Raw genomic sequence first — 25,735 nt, forward strand, 5'->3', positions numbered from 1 at the left:
GCCTAGCTTTTTACAATTATGCTGTGCAAGCATCACATTCTTCCAAAAATCTTGTCAGGTTTCTATCCAATAAATGTTCCAGGATCAAAGTGCATTTGTGCTTATGTCCAGCTTTGGAATGGGTACAGAGTTATCTGCTACTGGTACAGGTGTATGAAGTAATCACAGCATATTAGGCAGGAAAAACACTATATGTGGTTGTCCTTCTTTCTTCCCTATCCACTCATTGACAGCGATGGAGCCAACTGATACATCTACCATCTATTATCAACAAAAAATTAATATTTTCATAGCAAACAGAGTTTCTGTGAGGTATCAAATAAATGGACTGAACACCAGGCAAACTTAACTTTTAAGTTAAGATGTATTTACATCAGTTAAGCTGTAACTCTGAGTACACTCTGCTCTCTAGGCAGTGCATTTCAGCGCTGGGGAAGAACGCACAACATAAAATTTATTAAACATAATAGTTAACAGCTATAGCTAACAGTAACAGCTAATTAAGAATATAATATAACCATTTTTCCCTATTCCCTATTCTTCTTGGCATAGTTGGCAAGGATTATTCTCCACTTCCACTAAAACACATAAAAAATACTTGCTATTTCCCGTCATTGGTGAAGGAAAAGGGCATCTTTGCTTTCACTTGTTCACAGAGACCAATCTGAACCTGAATTAATCACAGCAGAACTTTACACAAAACATAAGTATTAAAATCAAGACATATTTTATGCTCTAAACAAATTCTGTAATGAAAGACCACCACTTAAAAAAATTAATCATTCAAAGTTTACCCAATGTGGTTACTAAGATTATGTATTGTTTTCAGTTGTCTCTAGAGAGCAAATAGTAAATATTTATGTGATCTTATTTAATAAATAAACAAAATAGAACCCTTTTATGATGGCTGAAATAAAATCATAATGAAAGACACTATTTTATCAAACTGCAGAACATCTTATAAAACAGGCATGCTGAGTAGTCTAAGGGTCTTCCTACCCTATCATTCTTTCCTGGACAAGTCAGACTATGAGGAATTGGTCAGGATTGAAAAAAAGTAAAAACAAGGCAAGCATATTGTAACACTTTTCCCTCTCAGTCCCAGGCACTTGCATTTCCATGATCACTGCAGACAAATGTGGTATCTTTGAGTTTAACAGGAACAAGAATCTGTCATTATTTGAACCCATGCTTTGGGGTAATTATAATTTTATTTAATGTCTTTTAGTTCTTTTGCAGAGTTCTGTTTCTTTTATTATCAGACAGTGAATAACAGCAGCACACATAGACTTCTGTCATGCCTTTCGTGATCTTAATTACCAAAATCATCCCCCCTCTTTTAGTAATCTACTTCTTTGTGTGAAGTATTCTAGTCTATTTACATAATCCTCATCAGGAAACAATTTAAAACTGACTTTCTCTTTTGTCTTTTCTGTACCCTTCCTGCTAACTACCTTGTTTTGTGAGGAAAAGAAAACAATGAAAACATTGCTGAAGAACACTAGATTCCGAGACAATCTCCTGCCACTGATTGCACTTGGTTTTAATTTTTATTATCTCAAATATTTCATACTGTAAAAAAATCTTACATCTTCATATCTTGTAAAAATATGCTGGATAATACAAACTGTAATTTAGACCCATACAGGACCCATATGATATCTCTTCAGTGAGAAAAATTAATCATATATTTGTATTCTTTGTTTGGCATCTTTTAACTGGCTATTAATGCTTCAAGGACTTTCCCTGTTATCCTGAGCACAGCTATATTTTATCAAGCATCTTTAGAAAAGGATCTTAAAAGTTTTTAGGAATTGCAAGCTGTAGAGTCAAAACCCTGATACCTCTAACTCCCCTACAAGTTAATTTGGGTGTCTCTGGTACAGCTGTGGGCCATGGCTCCATAGGAGGTCCAAGATGTTCTTAGTTTGTCTCACTGACCAGCATGAACACTTGGCTGCCTAAGCAGCCAATCTAACATCCATTCAGGGACATGTCAAATGGGGAAAGGCTACAGCATACTTTTTTGCCATGGCCATTCTAGCACAACCCTTGGTGTTGTATAATTACAGCTACCAATATTCCTGGTACACCAGTCTTATAGTATCATGGTTAAATGGAAACAAGCAATCCTGATGACACATACAAATTAGATAGAATTTGATTCCCTCCAGGGCATTGATGAACCAATAGAGACAAATCAGCAACCATAATTTCTGAGTAGTAAATTACTCTCCTACACAGGCTAGTCCTGGAGGCAGTCTTTAGGACTGGAACATCCTTTTCAATGGAATGTGGCTCTGAAGGAGTCCCTAAAGAACAGCCTCTGCAAAACAGCTTAAAAGATAAACAAGGCCATTGATACACAATGTTTAGTTCTAACACTTGGCAAAGTAACAGGGAAGGAAGTGGCAGCCCTGAAGCTGAAGCTTAAGATTTCTCTGTAGCAATGACCTTTTTATTTTAAACCTTCCCTTCCATTTTCTTTTCCTTTCAGACTGACTTCTACTTGGCAAGATGAGAAGGAGAAGCATAAAGGCTATTTAGAGCATAGCCGCTCCATGGGACCCAAGGAGGACTCTGGAATCAAGAAATCAGTCTTGCATTTTTTACCAGCAGGAGCTGACAGAACTTGTGGACAAGGAAAATGGGTGCAAGAGTAAGGGCCCAAGTGCTGACAAATCAGTAAAATGACAGAGTGGCCATCGGTGGAGCTGACCTAAGACACTCAACCTGCAGGTTTGGATTCTGTCTTTTCTGTATTAGTGTATTATAAGCCTAACAGATACTGAGACAACACTTTCCAGTGAAGTGTGTCTTTTTTAGGCAGAAAATTAACTTTATGTGAAGACTGCGGATCGCAAATGCATTTTGTGACAAATAGATGTGTGCAAAATAACTTTTTGTGATTTGACAAGCTCTACTGAAGAATCTTGTGAAGAGAGGCTGAGAGAGCTGGGCCCATTTAGTCTAGAGAGAAGACTGAGAGGGAAGATCAATAACTTATATAAATATCCCAAAAGTGGGTGGCATCATCAAGAGGATGATGCCAGACTGTTCAGTGGTTTCCAGAGACTGGGAAAAGAGCAATGGCCATGAACTAAAACACAAGAAGTTCCAGCTCAACATGAGGAAGAACTTTGTGTTGAAGGTGGCACAATACTGGAACAGGCTGCCCAGGGAGGTTGTATAGCCTCCCTCTCCAAAGACATTCAAAACCCATCTGGATGAGTTCCTGAGTCATCTGCTCTGGGTCACCCAGATGGGATGGAATAGAAGAACTTGAGAAAAATAGTCCAAAATAAGAATTATTCTGGGAGCCTTCTGCCAGCATTAGTCTTTATAGCTAAAATTAAATGCTGCACCTTCTGTTTTCAGTAACACCTGTCTTGTTTCTTCTCAGTAGATCACAGTTATCTGAACTTGAAAACCAGTATCACTTTATTTAGTTATTTTAAACAAGGAAGTATTAACTTAAAACTTGTACATTTTTTGTTTCCAACATCCTGCCTTTGTTGCCTATCAAACTGAAATTACAATAATAAGAATCCTGAATCAAGAAAGCAAAGTTTAGTATTGTACTCCTATTTTAAAGACAGAGATACAAAGAAATGTACCAATTTGCATTATTAAAAGCTTTCTCTAAAGGAAATGGTTCACCATTTTCTCTAGAGAATGATTACATAAAAGGTCATAGCAGATGTCACCTACTGAAGTGGTGGTAACTTCCACCAGGTTTTAGTAGGCTTGGAAAACACTCTATTGCAATCCTGATGCAGAAGTCAATATTTTTATTAAGTACCTAAAGAGATGAGATCAGGAAAGAATCCGCACAGATTTCATCGTATACAACACTGGAGGAATGTTTTCTCGATTAAACGTTTGAAAAGATAGAAACAAACATTCTATATTTAACTAGACTTTCAATTTAATTGCCAAGTTTTAAATAAAAACATCAGCAACATTAACAGATGGAGGGGATTCCTATTAGCCTAGGAATAATTATGATTCCAAATAGTAACCAAAGGCTGTAACTCAGAGGTTCCATAATCCCTTTCTGCTGTTCTGAGCATCTACTTCTACTTTTCTTGAGCCATTTCTACAACCTTACTCTACATGGAGGCAGCCAGCGTCTATCTACAATGCAATCATCATTATCCTGACTACTTTATCTTTTATCTCTGCAATGTATTTCTATCTCAGATTTATGCAAAAAGCTTTAGAAATAACACTTTTAGGCACAGTGTACTAAATGTCTCAGTCATTTTTAATTTCTGCACTTGATTGCACCAAAGTCACTGTCAAATTAAATATCATATTTGCAATTTAAATTATTCTAATCTCTTATTTTAGCTCACATTTCTGTATCAAATTACTGTTGGGGACCTACCCCTAGTTGGTGAACTTCCTGTGACTGTACAGCTCTTACAGAATGCAATTCCATTTTAATGGCATACAAAGGCCACATTTAAGTTATTCAATTACGATATATGATAATAAGATCCAATTGAGTGTGTTTGCTATTTAACTTTTCTGTTCAAACTACACTATTTATCTGTTAAAAAATCTATTTAAGAAAATGATTAACTGAGATGTTATTTCTATTGTGAAATTACAATTTTTTAAAGTAGTCAATACTCAAAAGAATAACTAATATAATATCTTTGTTTATCTCATATGAAACAGAAGATATTTTAGGGAAATATTTAAAATTAGTTTGTTAACTTTTCCATGTATTAAAAACCTGAATGGGAGAAGAAGAATTGCTTTCCTTCGTGAACGGCATTTCCATTTCATCATTAAGTTATCCTTGACCAAACACCATATAGACAGCAATACCATAAGCAATGTTTATGAAACAAGTGGGAATTCTGTTGATTATTTTACTGGCAAAAAAATACAGTGCAATACAAGGGCAAACTAATCTGGAGCAATTTTCATCAGTGTGAAGCCCAAAAGTGCTGCAGCACTGAGGTTTCTTTCTTTTTGTATAAGAACTGAAAAGTTATGGTTGTTTGTATTATTAAAGATAATTCTACATTCCCCATGGAAAATCTCATATGAAAGACGACTCACATGTAGATTACCAAATATATTTCGCTAAGTGAATCAGTTCAGGAAAAAAAGTAAGGAAAAAGAAGAAATGCTTGATTTTATCTAGCAGTCCTGCAATGTTCATTAAGTCAGAATTAGTTAACCTGATAAATTTTGTACATAATCTAAACTTCATAACAGCAATTTTTGTCTCCTCATGTCCCAATCTAGTTCTGAGGTCTGATTTTATCTAGCATGCCTAATGAGTGATTTACTGGTTAAGGTTTACTATTTTTACATCTGTGGTATTAAAATGATATTGTGGAAGAGGTTTCGTCACAATGAAAGCTGGAATAATATGAAAAGAGCTTCCAGATACTCCAGGAACACTGGACCTGCTGGATATGAAGGTGAAAGAGCATATGCATTTCTAACACGGCTACAGAATTTCTTCTTTGCCAATGCAGTATTGTACTGCAGTATTTGACAGTGCACTCCTATATAGAGGTGGTTATTTTCATGTTCAAATTTGTAAGATTTCATTGCTTTCTAAGAACTGTAATGACATCCCTTTTCACTCCAGTCACTCTACTCATGTACCCACCCTATTCCTCTTCCCATTCTTTATATTTGACTTCTGAAATTATGACATCTTATTAGGCTATTAGGTTCTTAATTAAAAGAAAATTAATCTAAGTACCCTCTTTATCCCTTCAGATCTCAGTGGTATCAGGGTTTCCCTTTGCAATGGAATCTAATATGGTGTCAGAAGACTTTTGCTGCCACTATTCTCAGCATTTTATGCCTGTTAAGTTCAAGCAGTGTCCTGAGCCAGTGAACAAAACCAATTATGGAAACCAAATATAGAACTTTAGGTGTTGCCAAAAACAATTTAGATATAAGCCCAAATAAACAGTCCAGGAAGAAAATACTATATATTTGCATTTTGAAAGCACACAAACCTGTAGTAGTTTTTATTGAAATAAAAAGTCAGAAGAGAGACATGGCAGCAATCCTCTTATTGAGAAATGCAAAGACAAAGTTTCAGACAGGTTTGTGGTTTGTGTGTCTCATTAACTAGATTTAACCATGTTCCCATTTAGTGTGGGACTTTTAGGATATACTTTGGAGACACATAATTCCAGCATTCAAAATTACCTTTGGCAAATTTTCAGGCAGCACAATACTGAAACTTTATGATGTCTTCAGATCTTTCTTTTATTTCTACTTATTTATGCTTTGTACAATGCTTAGCATTATGAAAGATATTTATGAAAGGCATAATTTGTATAAGACTACAAAACATAAAGGAACTATGTCACATGCATAATTTATATTAAAATAAACCAATAAGCCCAGCATTAACACTCATACCGTATTAACTCCTGTTAGAGAAAGTAAATAGTCATCCTCATTTGTCCTGCCAATAGTTTCTTCTCTGAGTAATACTAAAGATAATTACGAGTCCTCAAATTTCTCAAGTCTGCTATTTTTGATAGCCAGGAACATTTCTTGATGTTATCAGTATCAAATTGTGACATTACTTGACATGCTTTTATAAGTGGAGTTCCAGAATTTTTCAAATTTCACCTTTACAAAGGCCTGGGTAGACTTATAAAAGGAATATAAAATCCAAGTCCTGTTTTATTTTTTCCACATACTTTTAGAAGCCATCTGCTCTTACAAACAGGAAAAGTATATCTGCTAGCTAGACTCAGCACTATGAAAAGTATATACAAGTAACTACAAGTAAATTTACATGAGGCCTGGTGAAGAAAGGCCATTAGACTGAAAGCAGGCAAATATGGGTAAACAGTGAATCCATCATTTAGGTGGTCTAACTTAAATTTGTTCAGTTCATGATAAGTTAATCCTGAAAATGTTTAGTGTTAAAGTAGCAACAAGAGGCCTAAGTTTTCTTCGTACAATAAAGAGAAAATGAAATGAAAACACCCATACCCTTTACTCTATCTTGTATTAATTATATATGGAATAATATATATAATTCAAAATTTTTATTTGACTTATTTTATAAAAGGCTGATTCTTCTGATTTTTTTTGAGAGGTCTTTATTTACCACACTCAGAACTAGCAACTTTTCTCCTAATTTTCTTTATTCCACTATGCAGACAGACATTTTTCTAAGAAGGAAGCTACATAAAATTATCCTGATAATGTGCACAGAATTAAAGATTCAAAAATAAATGAAAAGGTACACGCACAATTGTCTTTTTACAGTTTGCAGTTTATCTTTAGATTCAGAGCACTGTGTATGAATCACCCATGAGAATTAAACTCATCTCTACTTTAAGAATCATCCGTCTGTTTGCCGATGGCATGTATTAATCAGAGTCTTACTTTCAAATATTACACTTGAGATTGAATGACATTTAGGCAAAAATTAAAAATCTTACCTTCAAAAACTCTGAATGCTTTCTTGCAGCTTGGTAGAGGCCATTTAGCAGAACTGGATTTTTGAAAATTTTCTTTTAGATTCAAATATTCCATAGGGAAAAAAGATCTGGTAGAGTTATTCAGATCTACAATAATTAAGGGGAAAGAATACATACATCAATGCCTTAAATAAAGTATAATAATAATGAGCATAATCATTTGCATAAATTTATACAAAATAAAAATGCCATATCTACTGTGTAATTCTTCTTCTGATTATAACACCTATTTTTTAAAATCACATTTACATTTCCATACATAGCAAGAGGAAGCTGTAAACATTCTGTTTCTTTGGAAAAAAAATTAGAAAAGATGATGTCATTATGATAATTTCTGGCAAAATTATGCATTTAAGAAATCAAACTATTTAACTTACAAAACTATGATGATCTCTCTTAATAAAAATTATATCCATAAAAATGACTGTGGTATTAATTCTCAGCTTTTTGTTTAGCATCACCATTCAGTAATAGTCAGTAACACAAAGGAAGGGGAAGAGCCTGAAATTTTTTTGAGATTTTAAAAAATACTTTGGATTAACAGAAAGTTAATCCTGTTAATTAATTAATCCTGTTAATTAATTATTTTATAAGCTTTTAAGAAAACATTTGTAGGATGATTCATTACACACTGCAGGAGTTGGCATTAGGTACTAATCTCAAGAAATCAACATCTTCTGAGGGCCTAATTTGGGGAAATATCTACATGATTGCAACTTAAAACTGCCAAACTAAGATATTCATAGCAATGCAATGGAAAACTAAAAACAACAGTATTTTCCTACCATAGAATTGATCTACTGATAACAAACAGGGTTGTTAAGCTAGTAGTTAACAGGAAAAACTTCAACCCCCTGCTCATCAATTTGTGTCTCCAAACCAAGATGGCTCCAGATAAATATTACTAGTAGCTGGTATCATAATTCTTTCTGTACCTTCAAAGTAAGAAAAGACATTCACAGTATTTTTGAGAAGGCTTTTTTTATTACTTCATGTGGTCCAATGTAATGGAACATGCTTTTCCAATAATAAATATTTTATGAAAGGATAAAATCTTTTTCTCTGGCAAATTTAAGAAAGTTAAGCTTTTTGTGAGCAGGCTCCAAAAATAAGAAAAATGCCTTTTCTTCCAGTAGCTTCTTCTGTGTAAGATGAAGACATTAACAGATTTGAAGTAAAAACTCCATGCTAGTTTGATTCTAAAAATTATCCTTTATTTCACCATGTCACAATGCAGGTGGAATGAAGCTACACAATACATGAAGAGCACAGAATCTTCAAATCCTCCATCTTGTTATGTGAAAATAGAGCTACTGCACATATAAACTTGCGTCGCTGAAGGAAAAAGGGCCTTTTCTCTCCAAAATGTGAAATGAACAAACTGTGTATTTTTCACTAGTGTTTTTTAAATTTTTATAGAAGAGCTTTATATGCTACTAAACATATTTGGATTAAGTACTATTCAGACTCAGGCTTCTGATGAGACTCTGCTTGCTTCTCACAGCACAGAGAACAATTTATTTTCCTGCTACAGACCACAGCAATCAACACAGTCTTTCAATTTTATTCAAATCTAAATACTGAAACCTCTGGTGAGGCATCTAATTCCTGTTTTCAGAAAAGACAGCAGTGACAAGTCTTACTGGCTTCTAGAAGCCTGCTTGGCTGGGCTTTCAATGAACGATCCCCTCAGGCTGGCCAGGTCACCTGTCCCTCTGTAGGTACATGACCCTCTTTCCCGGCCACGTGCTTGGACCTCCATTGCACAACCACTACCCTCAATCTGCATTTCTCCAAAGTGATGGATTTATTGCACATGTGTCAGATCTGGCCCTTCTTGCAAACAACACAAATTTTTATGAATGGAAGTGCAGAAGATCACTCTGCCCCTGTAAGTGAAGCATTTAAAAGATACTTGCTAACTTAGAAAGTTACTTGGTCAAATCAGCTCAAGAGCTGTTTTCTTAGGTGTATCCTGGGCACGCTGTTGTCTGATCAGATGCGAGTTTATCCTGATGGGAGAAGGGTTTCTAAGAAAGCCTTTAAGAAAGATGTGAGGACATAGTAAGCACCATCAGAGCAACCTATCTGGAACTCATGCTTAAGGGATCCTGTAAAAAAGGCTCAGCTGACCAAGGCAACTGGCCAGAGGAATTACCTTTGTGAGTCAAATATGGCTTTGCAGATCCCAGTTAAACACTGATTTTCTCCATAACTGATGGATAATTGACCTCTTAGCCCTTTTCTTTTGACACATTATATGCATCCTTCTGTTGCAGTTATGTTCAGTCTGCAAAACTGTACAAACTAAAAAGTGAACTTCTGAGTATATCCTTAAATGTATTTCTTTTTGACATATCTGTGTAAAATATATGTACTCATACAAAAGGAAAGCTGCAGAGTGCATCCAAAGAAAATTAATGAGGGAAATAAGACATCCCAGCTGCAGCATTAGAGAAGTATGTAAAGACTACAAGCAACTTTCTTTTGCTGCCTGCACAAACCTATAGTAGCAGCGACTTCAGCATAAGTTTTTAAATGCTTAATAACTCTTCTGAGTGGAATAAAAATAAATTACTATGCTTTACATTGCTCTGGCACCATTCATCTTCTTAATGTGCTGATTTTACTAATTTCTCTGAGGATACAATATCATCATCAATACCCCTTAGTTAATTAAAAAGTTGTTCAGTATGCTGTGCACTGGAAAATTTCAAAATATTTTTCCTTAGTATATATAATAAAACAAAGCTAAATTACTGTACCTATTTTTAAATATATTGCTAAGTCAAGCACATATTGCTATATACTGAATGGCAATATACAAATAGCTGCAGATTTCTCTCATGTGAAGTAATTAATACAAAACATATATACTGTTATGTTCCACTATTTATAGTAGACTCTATTTACAAATCTATGACACCTTATGTCCACCTTAGGCACATAAATCCTTTTCCTCAAAAGAGCTACATACCTATTTAATATTTTAAGAGTGGGTAAAGTTGAATGGGATGTCTTGAGAACAGCTAGTCCAACCTGTTCAGGCAGGGTCAGCTGCACAGGGGCCCAGAACCAGCTGGGTTTTGATGGGAGTTCCACAGCCTCTCTGATCAGACTGCTTGATGTCCTCACACATAAAAAAGCTCTTTCTTGTGTTCAGATGGGATCTCATGTGTTTGAATTCATGCCGAATGCCTCTTGTACTGACAGTGAGCACCACTCAGAAGAATCTGGCTCCTTCTTCTTCATTCCCTCCCACCAGGCATTTTTACACATTGTATGTTAGGTACTCAAAGGCTATAAATAATTCTAGTAATATTTCACTTAGAAAACTGTAACATGTTGAAAAGTTTTGCAAATACATTTTAGAAAGCATCTTTATTCTCCTTTCGTGCTCTCCCAGGGGTAATTTTCTGCAGCAACTCTGCTAAATTGGTTTTTTAAAATTTAAATAGCTCTAGAAAAACCTAACTATCTATCAGTGAAACACACTTCATCTGTACATCAAATTGAAGGGAGCATCAAACATTAGGGAAATGAAATGAGAACAGCTTGAAATCTCTATACAGCAGACAGGCAAGGGGTTGAGAGCGCTCAGGCTGCAGCTTTCCGCCCATTTTCTCTGCTGCAGTGCATCAGTGCAGGGATAGCCAGTCTCTATCCCTGGCAACCAGCAGCTGCTCAGTGAATCATCTTGGGGCAATAGGTTCACCTGAAAAATGCTTCCTTCCCACCCAAATAAGTTCTTCTTTATCCCAGTCAGTTCCTTAACCTGCCCTGGCATCAAATCATACGAAGTTAGGCCTGTACAAAAGCAGTCTGTGGACAACCAGAACCAGAAGGTGGGCAGCTCTGCTGATCGATGTGAAACCATACTTCAGTCTGCATCCCTAACCTGTCATCATCACAGCACTCACAACAGCTTAAAGAGGATATCTGTAAGATCTCTGTAGCATCTAAAATGAAACAAACACTCCTGCATGGCTGAGTCATTTCCATTACTTTGTGAACTGTCTATGCACAGTTTTAAGTGCTGTAAATGACCTAACTCCAGATACATGGTGCAATTTTATCAATGGCACTTGAATCTACCATATAAGCTTTGGACATAAAAGACTGACTCACGCTGTTCCAAATATTCTATCTGCAGAACTACTTACCCTCTTCTATTTCTATACCCAATCTGACACCAAGCACCCTACCCACCATATTTTCCTACTGTTAAGAGTAAGGAACACTAGAGATGAGGGTATAAGAGGCTAGGACAGGAGAATTTAAGAAGATGATCAAGGGTTCTCCCAGCCTTTATTTTTACTTGTCTCCAAATTTAATGTCATAAGTGAAAAGAGCAGTTTTTTGTGTGTGTCATGAAGTGAGCAATTTTGAAAATACTTTTCCAGTAGGATAGTTTGAGAAATGTTTATTATGTTTGGAGCTTGTTATTATTCAGGAAGAAGAAACAAAAGAAATCTACCAGAAAAGAAAGCAATCAAAATCTCATTTCTAAAACAAAAAGTTTAAAAGTACATGTCCTGAATAGATTCTTGACATTGAAGAGAAGCTGCATGGAATGTTCTTAGGAGTTAAATGGAAATAAAATCTCACAGTGGATTAACATTACCAAAATTTGCTCTGAATGCATACCGTAAGGAAAAGTACAAATATTTTTTATTTGGAAAAAATAAAAAGTGCAAAAACCTTCATTTCTATACCTGTTTGGAAAAAGACTCTGGCAATTGTAGTGCGACACAGTGGACATGGAGTGCTGGCTGGATTGTCTTTGGCAAGCATCCTTAAGCAAGGTTCACAAAAGATATGGTGGCATGGATAGCACATGTAAGGGTTGAAATAAACATCCAGGCACACAGCACAGAGATAGCTTTCTTTATCTCCTCTGAGTTCATGCTCATCATCTGTATGCAGATTATCATTTGCAGGCTGCAAGAAGAAAAAGAGAACAAATTTTCACATTCAGTTCATAACTATTTTTGATAAACCAATTGTCCGGAAGATTATTTTCAGTAATGGTTAAGAAGACAGTACAGATATGTGATATTCCTAAATTTAATACAGGTTACTTTTAAAAAGATGATGAAACATAAAACAGGAATGTCAGAAAAAGTCCTCTGGGAAAGACAAAAAATCACAAGGCAGTAAAAGAAGAAAGTAACAAAACCAAAAAGGCTAAGCCAGACTGTATTATGATCAGATTTCTTCTTTTAAAATTAATTTTTACAGTTTATATGTATCTGCATTATAAAAAGGGAGAAACATAGAATGGTGTGGCTTGAATGGGACCTTAAAGATCATCTAGTTCCTACCCTCCTGACATGTGCAGGACACCTTTCTCGAGACCAGGCTGATCAAAGTTCCATCCAACCTGGCCTTGAACATTTCCAATAATGGCACATCCATAACTTCTCTGGTCAAACTGTTCCAATGCCCCACCACCCTCACAATAAAAAATTTTTTACTTAATATCAAATCTAAACTTACCCTATTGCAGACTGAAGTAATGCGTCCTTGTTCTATCACTACATGTCCTTGTAAATAATCTCTCTCCATCCTTCTTGTACGCTCCCTTCAGGCACTGAATGGCCACAATTATGTCACCCTTAAGCCTTCTCTTTTCCAACCAAATACTCAACAAACAAAAACAAACTTTGAACAAACCAAATACACAGTCTTTCGCTATAAGAGAGGTACTCCATTCCTCTAATTATTTTGGCGGTCTCAATGGAACCTTCCTCAAACAGTTCCACATCCTTCCTGTGCTGGGAGCCCAGAGCTGATGCAGCACTGCAGGTGGGCTCTCAGCAGAGCAGAGCAGAGGGGCAGAATCCCCTCCCTGGCCCTGCTGCCCACACTGCTCTGGATGCAGCCCAGGGCACGTGTGGCTCTCTGGGCTGGGAGAGCCCATGGCTGGGGCATATCCAGCCTCTCACCCACCAGCACCCCCAAATCCTTCTGGGCAGGGCTGCTCTTGATTCCTTCATGCCTCAGCTTGTACTGATATCAGGACTTGCTCATTTCACTTGGTCTTACTAAACCCTCAAGAGATTCCTGTACACACACTTTTTGAGTTTGTGCATGCTTCTCTGGATGGCGTCCCATCCTTCAGGTGTGAAAATACCTTTACTTTGCCAAGAAAGGCAAATCAAAATAAAAATCTCTAAAAATAAGCTGTGAATTGTTCTGCCTTTGAAAATTAATTTGCGAAGGCCATGCTCCAGCAAGAATGAGTTCAAAACAAACCACAACTTTATTACTACAAAGCACAATATAAACATTAGAGTAGAAAGTCCAGGAACTCCTATCATCTTTAGTAACTGCTTGGTTTTGTCAGCACATGTGCTCCAAATTTCCTTGCACTGCTATATTTGCAGGAAGACTTAGCTGGGCTTCCCAAATGGTGCTCATCCCATATGAATGTAACAGCTGGTGTGCATTGCCATGTTCCGGCTTTGCTCCTGTTAGATGACTAAACCTTTCCAAGTAATCTGAAGATCTGGTATTAATGGCACCCTGGGTTTTTGGCTGTCATGATTTAGGAATGGTACTCTTCAATTTAGTGCTCCCACTGAGATTCTCCAAACCCTGTGCCACTCAACTTGCTACCCCTCCCCTCTGTGGAGGGTTGGAGAGGAAAATGGGAGGCACAAAAGGTGAAGATCACTGACTGAGATAAGAACAAAAACTGGGAATGGCAGTGAGATAAGAATATGAACAGTAACAGAAACAATACTAAAGGCAGAGAGTATAAGGAAAAACACGGCTATTGTTCACTGTGGAAAACCCTGACATAAATACCCCACCGCTCCCTCTGGCTCAGAACCAGCACCACCTGACTGCTCCCTCCAGCTTGGAACCAATGTTATCCAACACTCCCTCCAGCTCAGAACCTGCACCTCACTTACTCAACTGGAAGGAAGCCCTTCTCTTTGGAAGAGACTCTCTTTCCCTGACCCCAGCAAAGACACAAGGTAGAATAGAATAATTCTTGAAGAGCTTAGCCATGCCCCCTCCTGACTACTGCAAAAATTTACCCTATCCTGATTGGAATGAGGATATTGGCTTAAAGAAGCAACCAATCTTTTAATCATTATGGGAGACACTCAGGAGAAATTTACTATGCTCTGTCTCTTCTATCCATCTTCTTTCTTTCAGTTTCTGGTTTTCTCTTTCAGAGATCACAGAACCCAATATACTCCAATATCCAAGAGATCCACCACGAAAAACCAAGATAGGAGCATATCAAGACACTGCTGATGTCAAAACTCTTCTCTCATCCTCCTTACTCTAAACTCCCAATCCTTGCCTCCCCTGTGCAGCTGTGGTGGGAAGTGATAGAGAAGCTTTGGTGGCTGCCTGGAATACAGCCAGGGTCAATCCAACACATTATGCATTACTTTTGACACTCATAGGCCATGACAGACCACTACTGCCTGACACTGGTACCAAAAGTTAATGGCAATTGTTAATACTTGGTTATGTAGATACGGGATTCTAGAGATGCCTCAGAGAAGATTACATTTATGGCTTATACTTATGGTTTGGGTTGCCGTGTTTCTCATTACTCCCAAAGAGTATCTGTCTCTATGGGAGTTACTGAATTCTGCAAAATAGTGAGTAAATCCTTAACAGTATGCAATCCAATACTGTGGATCACATTAAAAATACAGGAAGATTTAGCCAGGATTTTTCAGTTCTGGACAAACACTTGTCCTGTCATTCTACCTTAGCCTTTGCATTGCACATTCTAGGATATTACGCGGCAAGAGTGCTTGTAAATTCTGAGCTCCTGTGCCAAAAACGCATTGCACTGTGTCCAACCTCTTGTACAACCATGAATGTTAGTAACTGTGTTTCTCTTACCTTAGAACTTACTGCTCTAGTTTGATTTTCTCCACTTGACAGGGCTGCAGAAAACTCTGAAATTTACAACAGGGGCAATTAGGGTACTGATAGGCAGGAAGCGTAAGTCTGGCTGCACTAACAGCCACAGAAGCTAGTCACAGACAGGAACAGCTTGGGACCATTACTTCCAGCTCCATGATGTAGGAAAGGTTCTTAGGGCAACACTAAATACTAGAGTATTACAACTATCAGTAAAACTGTTTAACTCAGACTGTCTCTACACTTACTACACAGAAAACCCACACCAGAACAGAATGGCAAAGGGTAACAGAATTGATTACAGCTAAGTAATTTTAGAATGAAGGAAACTTCATAATACCATTTCTTTGGGAAAAAAGTGGCAAATAACTTCGCAGAGAAAGTGAGGAAAGTAATTTCAGGTAATTACATGACTGATGACTTCAGCAGAAATCAGGAAACACTAATACATTGTGAAAATCCCCTCCAACGCTGCCACATGGGCTTGGCAGGGCTGAATTCAGTGTTTGAACTTGATCTTAAAGGTCTTTTCCAACCTAAGTGACTCTATGATCTTATGTAATGTCAAAAACATAATTAAAATCTAGCACAAAAAACAATATACAGGGAACAGAAAGCTTTTGCTAACTGGTTTTGATGAGAAGTGTTTGGAAAGAAATATACCTTGTGTCCAGAGGAGCTGACTTCAAGATAAATGTCTTTCAAATGGCAATTAAGTAACTAAAACAGCTAGAAGCAAAACTGCTGAGGACTCGCAGGTAACAGTTGGTTCTGAGACAGGTTTGTAATCATGGTAAGATGCATGGACAGAGGTATCTCAGAACCAACTGCAACTAGAAAGATCAAAATTATTCTAATGTGCAAACAAGATCTAATTAGGACTAATTTTCTTAGTGGAAGAGAGGTCTTTTCTACAGTTTTGTGCCCCTTTTTGAAAGATCTACGTAGGCACATGGCATTATTCAGTACTGCAGAGCTAAAACCAGAGCAACTTCCTTATGCAAGAAGCTAATGCACAAAAATTTAAAAAGTCATTATTTTTTTGGTTTGCAGTTAAGTGGTGCCTATATATATTACTAGAGCCAGGGCCTTAGTGTATGAAAACTTAACAAGCATAAACCAGGTTGGTTTTCTTACAAGATTATAGTATGAACAAAATTGAGAAAGTACATATAAACATCAAGGACAGTGAAAGATTGTCAAATAATAACAGAAAAGGCTTGAAAGCAAAACTATTATTCCTAAGAAATGAAGGAAAGGTAAGAGCCTTTCATCTTCCCACACTGATTGGGAACTGCTAATATGGCTTTGACAGTACCCCCTATATAGGGGGACATCTATAGTGGGACATCTGAAAGATATTAACACAAGAAAAGAGAGGAATCAACTTCTGCTTGAGAAGCCTATAAAGCATGTTAAGGAACAAGGAATCTAATACAGCAGTGGTTGAGAAGGAGTATGAAGCTATGAAATATGGATATTGGAGCTTGTGAGAAGTCTCTGCTACTGGACTCTAGGGAAGTAGTTGATTCAGTTTCACATTCAGAAAGAATACAAGCATCACTGGATATCTAATGCAACACAATATCTAATGTATGGTTTACCTGTAATCATAGGAAAGAACCTAGACCAAGCGGTCACACACACAAGAAAAGATTTTGTATGAATGCTATCAGTAAAAGGAAGTTCAGAGTAAAACCTGGAAGTATGATCAAAACAGTGGCAAAACCAAATAAGGCACATATGTCATTTGACAAGGTTGCCCCATTATGAAAAAAGAAACCAACCTGCAAAACTATTCATTTTAAAATTACCTACTCAGAATGCGTTGTTAGCTCAAAAATGTCCACAGCTGAAAGGAATGATGACTGAGGGAAAATCAGTTATATATTTCACATTATTATCTTGCAAAGAAAACTGCCTCTACAATGATTTTCAGCTCTAAACCAGACTTTAACTCTTCAATTAGAATGCAGAATTGGAATCATACACCTCAGGTCCGAAAAAGTGGGAAAGAATGAATATTGATACTGTTTTACACAAAAACAGAACAAAGAGAAATAAATGTGTCTTGGTTGTTGCTAGACAAAAATATCAGTAGCTTTACATTGTCCCACAATAGCTTTAGAACCTATTAGACAATTGCAAACAGAACTGGCACAAGACTTATTACATCAGGTACATTGCTTCCTGAAAATGTCTTAAAATTGACAGGTATATTGAGTACAGGGACTGAAATGACTGTCGTTATTATGAGAAAATTTTTAAGTGTTCTTTTGCTTCAAATGGAATTTAACTAGACTTATTTCTGTAGAATAAATTAGTGACTTCTAATGGCATTTCAAAAGTAAACTCAGAAAAAAAATAAATCCAATATTAAAATGCAGAAAAATCCTACTCAAAAATGTTGCTAGCTATACTATCAGAAGTTCTTCCAAATCAGGCCATAAGGTATGCCAGGGTTAGTATGCCTTTGAACATTGTTTCAGTTGACTGGTATAATGAATACAAAAGGACATATTTTCCGGTGTTTGGCAGAACTAATCTTGAAACATAAAAATCATAATAGGGTAGAGAGATCAATGCCCATGGCTTAAACATCTTTACAAATCAATAACTGAGTCTAAATTCCCCGCACTTTAAATTTCTCACCATGCAACAATTCAGAAAAGCTCAAAGGCAAGCCAAAAACTTCAAAGCAGAGTGGAGCTGCCCAAGCAGCTCTGAGGAGCCACCTATTGCCATGTTCTCCATTCAGAATCATAGAACCACAGGATGAGTCAGGTTGGGAAGGACCACTGTGGTTCATTTCAACCAGCTCTAGCAGGGAGTAGAATTGTGTCCAGACAGTTCTTGGGTGTCTCCAGTGAAGGAGACTCACAACCTCTCCAGACAACCTGCTCCAGTGCTTGCTCCCCTGCACAGTGAAGAAGCTCTTCCTCATGTTCAGGTGGAACTTCTTGTGCATCGGTTCCTGGCCATAGCTCTTGTCCCATTACTCAGCACTTCTGAGAAGAGCCTGGATCCATCCCATTGACACCCTCCTGTCAGACACCTGTGTACATTGGTAAGACTCCCTTTCAATCATCTCTTTGAGGTTGAACAGGACCAGTTCCCCAGCCCTTCCGTGTAAGAGAGATGCTCCAGCTCTTTAATCATCTTTGTAACCCTCTACTGGACCCACTCCAGGAGTCCCATGTCTCTGTTGTCCTGAGGAGCCCAGAACTGGACACAGCACTCCAGGTGAGGCCTCACCAGGACTGAGTAAAGGGGCTGGATCACCTTCCACGACCTGGAAGGCAATGTTTTCCCTAATGCACTCAGGATAGTCTTGGGCACTGCACTGCTGGCTCATGCAGACTCTCTCTGCTGCATTTGGGATTGATAAATTACTCTAGGGGAAACAATTGAGAGATATTTTGTTCATTATTTTTCTAGAGAAATTTCTTTCTAGAGCTAAGAAGCTAACAGTGGTATTTTTTTTACTTACGTTTTATTTTGGTTGTATTTTTGTTGTAGGTTTTTTTTTTTTGGGGGAGAGGTTGTTTGGGTTTTTTTGTTTGTTTTTTTATTCAGCCTCATTTAGAAGTTACCTCAGGCACTGGAGTTGTTCATCCAGAACAAGTACAGGTTAGATGAAGTACTGAGTGATCCAATCTAGTGAGTGGCATCTCTGTCCATGGAAAAGGGTTGGAAATAGATTCCAATGCAAAACATGCTATGATCTTGAGTGATTAAGTGCATTGTAGACTAAGGCTTCTAAGGAAACTACTGAGAGGACACATATACTAGAGTACTTTAAAAAAGGAAAGAATTATAGAATGCCTGAGACATAGCAAGTTAACCAATCTGTCTCAATGAAATATTTTAACTTTGTCAGGAGACAAAGGCTTATTTTGTTGAAGAATGGGGAAAAGACCTCAGAAAAACACAAATAAAGCGGAAGAAAATGATCTAGTAACTTTTCATTTGTGTCCATACCTCATCAAAAAAAGAATAATGACTATTTTAATTTATTGCTGATTCACATTGTTTTAATCAAGTTGAAACAGGCCATATCCTGTGCCAGACACTGTACATAAGTATTATGCACTTGTCCCCTTTCTTTCCAAGCATCTTATATAATATACTTCAGTTTCTTATTATGACAGATTTGAAAATTTTAAAGCACTTTTTTGTTACGCAATTTGATTAATCTCTGCAGTTCCTTCTATGGAATAACAGCCTTTAGGCTTTTGAAATACACATCTAAACTGGCAGCTCTACATATTATTACCCTTTTGGAAATTTCTCTATGAAGAATTGTATTTAAGGAACATCTCTAAACACAGCTTTTATGAAAATATCTTGAAGATCCCTGAAACTAATTTATAGGCTTATAATAAGGCTTTATTCCTATTAAAATAATTCAATTATAAATAATAATTGAGAGATGGGCCACTGGAATAAATATTACTCAAAAATTCTTGTACCACAATCATACAAACACTTTAATATTTATAATCACCCTTAACTAGTATATAAGAAATTAGTGCCAAGTTACAAGCTTATCTTTGTTTTTATTTTGCATTTCATAAAACACATACATAGTTTATATAGGCATGTAAGAAGATGATGTCAGTTTTATAGTTAAGTAACAAATGAAGCCTTCCACCAGAAATAAACATCCAGACACAGCTATAACTGTCACTAGATCTAAGAATAAAGCAAATATTAACAACTATTAATCTTTATTGTAACCACTATTTCAAACAAAGAGAAGGAAAATTCATTCCCGGAGACCTGCAGAAACTTCAGTGAGTCTCACAGAACCTTGACATGATGCCTCAATGATAGATAAAAGGATCTGTTGGCCCTTCTGGCGTGAATTGTAGAGAAAACTTTTTTTAACAACTTCTTTTCTTTTTTTACAGATGTTGTTATATGTTTTAGAAACATATTGGAGCTGGAAGGTCAAATTAGAGTCCCAAAGAAGTAAACAAATTATTGTTTTTTGTTAGTTAGAGCAAAACAGTTGCTATCTACGCCTGAAGTCCACCTCTCTAGTACAGTGAGTGCAACTCCTCTCTAGTACAAACATGCAGTTGTTCTGGTTCCTGGTAAAAAGATATAGTCCTGTCAGTTAACATACAACTGAGATGAAGAATCAGAAAATATTTTGGCTTTAGTTTAATTTTTTACCTGCAAAACCATATTTTGCTTTCTTTTTTTTTAATTTTATCAAAAACATTTACAGCACTGAAATAACAGACAAGTGCTTATTTTTTAATTCTTTCTCTAGGATTTGTGTGAAAGTATACACTGTTACTTTTAGGGAAAATGCTCATAACAAAATGTCTGTAAAAGTATATCTTGAACAGTGCTGCTACATTTTGGCAGCTTTGCATAAGTATAGTACAGGAAGGAATGCATTTGAAATGTTTCTGGTCATTCAGTATAGATTTAAGGCAAATTACAGCAATGCACGACATGATCTGAGGTAACAGCATACAACAGACACTTAGTGAAGAATACCAACTCTTATAATTTACAAAGGTCTCTCCCCCAGCACTATACATCAGAAAGTGGAGAAGGCAATATGGAAACGTGTTGGTCAGATTTGGAGGTTTGCTCCTGTTCTAAACAGTGTTTATAAATTGTTTATAACTCAATGTCACTCCATTTGTGGAATACTGCTTTCCAAAACAGTAAGATAAATGTACAGATTTTTAATTTCTTACCAGTCTTACTGCTCCTGGCATTTGCCTGCTCCAAGGTAAGGTTCTTTGTACTCATAAAGTCTACAGCAAGTACAAAGATTTGTCTGCCAGCAATTAGCAAAAGATCAACATAATGGGAGTTACACAGTTTTTGGCTGCTAGTTGCAGAAGACTTCTTACCATTTTGAGCAGAAAGATGAGTTTGCTGAACTGAACTCTCAGAACAAGTTTTTTCAAAAATGTCTTCAAATGATTTTTAAAGAAATTCCTCAGTATTATTATGTAGCCATTACCATCCTTTCAGTCATCAGCTGTGGTGGTTACATGATCACTCAAATTTTATTAATACAATAATAACATGTTTCAAACACAGGCTGGAAAAAGTCCAAAAGACTGGGATAGAAGTCACAAAATTCTTCCCTTTTATTCATCAGATATAAGAGATTTTAGCTAGGATTCGTAACAACTATGACCAAAGGAGGTATTTAACCCAGATAAATTAACTCTTTTATTTTTATTCACCAGGATGTGCATTATGGTACAATCAACTCTGAGCCTTCTTTTGGACACCTGTGGAAGGTGACATCCTTCTTTCTGGGGTGGGTGACCATTGTGTGCCTTAGATTGAGCTCACCATTCACCCCAAAATTAAGAGTTATGAATCTGCAAGCACCCTCTGTTTCCACAACTGAGGTATACAGTTTGTGAGGTATCACATTAAAAGGAAGATTCACTCAGTGACATGAACTGCTTTAAAATAAGTTGCCCTAAAATTAGGAACCTAAAGCTATATTTAGACAATTAGAGGACTGTCCCAGTTTTCAAAGAGTTTCCTTATCTGGCTGGAGCAACTGGGTGATCATCTTCCTTAGAACAATCGGGCCACCTATTTAAAGTGTGTTGGCTAAGTTTTTAAAAATCAATTTAAATATTGATTACTTAAATAGAATTCATCACTAAACAGTGTTTAGAGTACAGCATTCAACTGTTCTGAAGGAAAATTAAGATAAAGGGTTTAAAAAAATAATATATATGAGAAACTTAGGTAAAGGTTATCAGATTGCATCACTGTTGCTTTTTTTAATACCTACTGAGATGACTATGGAATAATCCTAGATTCATCAGAATCAAATAATTTAATTCACTTCTTATGCAGTTCAATATGACTTGGAAAAATTAATATACAGTTTTCCCTTAAAATGCAAACAAACAAATCCCCAAAATATACAAGTATCTGTTTCTACTTAGAAAAAAAAAAAAAAAATTACATTAGATTTTCCATTACTACAAACTTAAAAAAAGTAAAAATCTGTTTGAGTTCTTACAGAAGCTGTACTGCCTTTCTGGAGATTTTCTCAAAGTTGTAAAAAACATTTTTAAAAGTAAAAAATTATTTAAGATTAAGAGCCATCAACAACAAGACCTTTATCTCCATTTTCATAACATAATTATCTGACTCAGTAAAACTTACCGTTTGTAATCCTCCTGTAGTAGACATTGCAATGCTAAATTAAAACAATAAACAACCAAAATACAAAAGTGTTTCAGATGTTCTCATGCAGCAATGGAAAAAAAAAAGTCCCTTTTGTTTCTTCTTTTCAAGCAAACCTTGGAGACTGACACTGAAATTTTATCCTGAGCTATGGAAGAAAATAATCCAGGTGGACTTGCAGTAATAAAGTGCAGCCCAAATGTTGTATATATTGTTTTTTTCTGACAAATAATATCTAGATGTTCAGTTTGATTAATCCTTGTCTCCTCAACTCTTAATCTTTATGATACTTTGTCAGAAATATTATTGTAAACTGTGGTTCTGTATCGGCAGCAGTCAGCAATAAGCAATACATTCTTTTCTTGGTATTTTATTTGGTCATATTCAAAGTCATCCAAATTGAGCAAAAGCTTATTTCCCTCAAATGTAACTGTTAGATGCCACAATCTGAAAGTGCTAAACATTAATGGATTCAAAGGGGTCAGCTGTCAGTATTCTGGTACCTGAATAAAATTCACTTTCCAGATACTTAAATTAAGCTGATGTTATCTTTTCTGTCTGATAAACAGAGCAGAAATTATTGCTAACTTTTTATTTCATAGTACAAGCGAACAGTTTTGTATGCATGCATCTTTCTGTAATTATTAGTAATTTCATATACATGTCTATAAACACTTCATCTCATGAAGAGCAAACTACATTCCCTGAACAGCTATTGAACCACTGTCACCCTATTTTATGCAAAGCATAAATTTTCTCTGTTTTATAAGCAAGATATTGCACCCTATTTCATTTTTCCCAGATGTTATTTACAAAGACAGTGAGGCCATTTTAAATTCTAGGGTGCCATCCTTTCTCATGAGCCTTCCTACAAAAGCCTTGAGGGGTCTGAATAATGACCTCTGAAGATTTCAATCTTTTCCCTTTGCAACAGTTTACAAGTGCAGATTTTTCTTCTAATGAAGAATCCCACAAAGTCTTTCAGAAACTGATTAGGAAAATCCACCCTCCCAGAATAAAAATTGGAGTCTGTAAAGCTTTTCTTTGGAATTGCAGGCTGCTGAAACAGAAAAATCAAACTGAACATCTACTATTTCACATTTCTTTGCCTGCATTACAAAAATTAGGATACAACTACAAATGTTGTTGCAACACACCAACAGAAAACTGAATCTAAGTAGCTGCCACTTGCCTTTCAACAACATTACCACAAAATATGATTTGCTTTAGATGAAGGCAAAATTCTTGTTTGAGGGTTAAAACTTTTTAAAAAGTAGACCAGAAAAAAACCCCATAAGCATAATCATTTTCATAATCATCATCATAAGCATGGTCATATTCTCATGTCTAAAATGAAGTGTTTTGTATTTAGCTTAGCACTGGTAAACCTTATCTAAAAAGCTTAATTACTCATGCAACAAATTCCTATCTACATTCATTAAAATTCTCAAAATACATGGATTTACTAAAGTGAATGCACTGCCCCAATACTTCACATATTTGACCCAACTTAGATATATGACATAATGAATACTTGCATCTGGCTATGATAGCCAACATGCAAAATTATTAATCATCAAAATACAAGGCATCTCAAAAATTTCACTGCTGACATCCTAAAAATACTTGCAAGACTGATATCAAGAAGATCTAAAAGAGTTTGGAAATTTGTAGAAACACAAAGAAACTAGAACACACAACTTAAAATGTTTTCATGTGAAGAACAGTTCAAAATATATAAAAGAAAAAAAATACCAGGAAAGGTTATTTCAGACTTATTGTTCTACATGGTGTAAAATAAACTGTAATTTATTTTTGTGGCAAAGTACTGTACTATAGTTTGATATTAGAATATCTATCCCTTTTCTGAAAAATCCAAGAGATGGCCACTACCATTAACATATTAAGTAAAGATTGTTTCATTTTTAATTATCCATAGTGACATTAACCAAAGACATTACATACTTTGCATCTAGTATAACAGTGAGGGGAAAAATGGAGTTACTATAAAAATAATCCTAGCAGACAGAGGTAGAGGACAGACCTCACCCAACAGCCCTCCTCAAATTTCTAGGACTCTCTAGTAAGGTCTTAGAAACTTTCTGATGTTAGCTAATAATTTTCATCTCCTTAATGTGGGCAGCATGCTATGTCCTAGTTCAGCAGGACAGAGAAAGTATTTTCTAACGAGGAAACGTAATAGGCAAAGACAAAAGACCCAATACAGTGAAGCACACAAAGCAAACCAATGCTCTTTAATTTGATTGTGCTGGGTTGGTCACCTCCTTAATGTAAGTTTGTAGCTGACAAACTGTGAGCATTTTTAGATGTATTATTTATGTCAGTTCTCCAGGCAAAAGCAGGGCATGATTGGAGCAACAAAGCTCACTTTTACACTGCCAATCTTACAAAGAATTAAACTTGTTCATCTACAAACTTTTCATTTTATGACTTTCACAGTGCAGTCCACGCAAGGGTAGCACTTAATTTTGGATCTTAAAGGACACAAGCTAAAGCCTTTAAGCAGAAGATGTAACATAAAGCCTTTGTGAAGGGTACAACCAGCACAAATTCTTAGAGTGCATGACAAATTCAAATGTTCTAGCACCTAACATTCTGTTGCTAAAAAGAAGTTTTAGTACTCAGATAAACCTTCAAAAGTAATAAAATTTAACTCACGGAGACAACCTGAAAGAAAAACTCAGTGATGCGAGCTCTGTCCTGCTTAAGCCTGAGTGCAGTCTTAGTTCTGAAGTCCATCAATGTCAACTTTAGTAATTTAACCATGATCGCTTAGTGGATACATGGTGTATGAAACAGACTCAGGAACTGGAGGGACTGCTGGGAAGAAAATGCAGAGAAAAGCTGGAAGGTGTGCCAAAAAACGAACCAAATGCAGAAATAAAAAAAATTCCCCATACATAGTATAAAGATATATGGCATACATATCTGTCTGTGCTTTGTATTTGTGGCCAAAATAGTGCTGATAGCACACCTGTGTTTTGGCTATTGCTTCATTCCTTGGAATGCTTCCTTTCCCGTTTCAAACAGGCTGAGACGGCTTGAGGTTGGGAGTTGACAGAGTCAAGACAGGCGACCCATACCACTGAGTGTCATGTTCAGGGAGATGAGGAGGAAGGGGTGAATGTTTGCAGTTG

General features: G+C 36.3%; 1 protein-coding gene across 3 annotated transcripts in view; it reads right to left on the minus strand.

Annotated features, from left to right (window-relative positions):
- Nucleotides 1-25,735, minus strand: part of RNF180 (ring finger protein 180) — an 86,057-nt gene that overhangs the window by 11,087 nt on the left and 49,235 nt on the right. For all 3 annotated transcript variants that reach the window (XM_030968973.1, XM_030968971.1, XM_030968972.1), the window contains exons 5-6: nucleotides 12,203-12,428; nucleotides 7,449-7,574 (exon numbers count right to left, since the gene is read on the minus strand). In XM_030968973.1, the coding sequence (XP_030824833.1) occupies nucleotides 7,449-7,574; nucleotides 12,203-12,428 (352 nt within the window). The remainder of the gene's footprint in view (nucleotides 1-7,448; nucleotides 7,575-12,202; nucleotides 12,429-25,735) is intronic.

Source organism: Camarhynchus parvulus, chromosome Z, assembly GCF_901933205.1.
Source record: "Camarhynchus parvulus chromosome Z, STF_HiC, whole genome shotgun sequence".
Classification (NCBI taxonomy): Eukaryota; Metazoa; Chordata; class Aves; order Passeriformes; family Thraupidae; genus Camarhynchus; species Camarhynchus parvulus.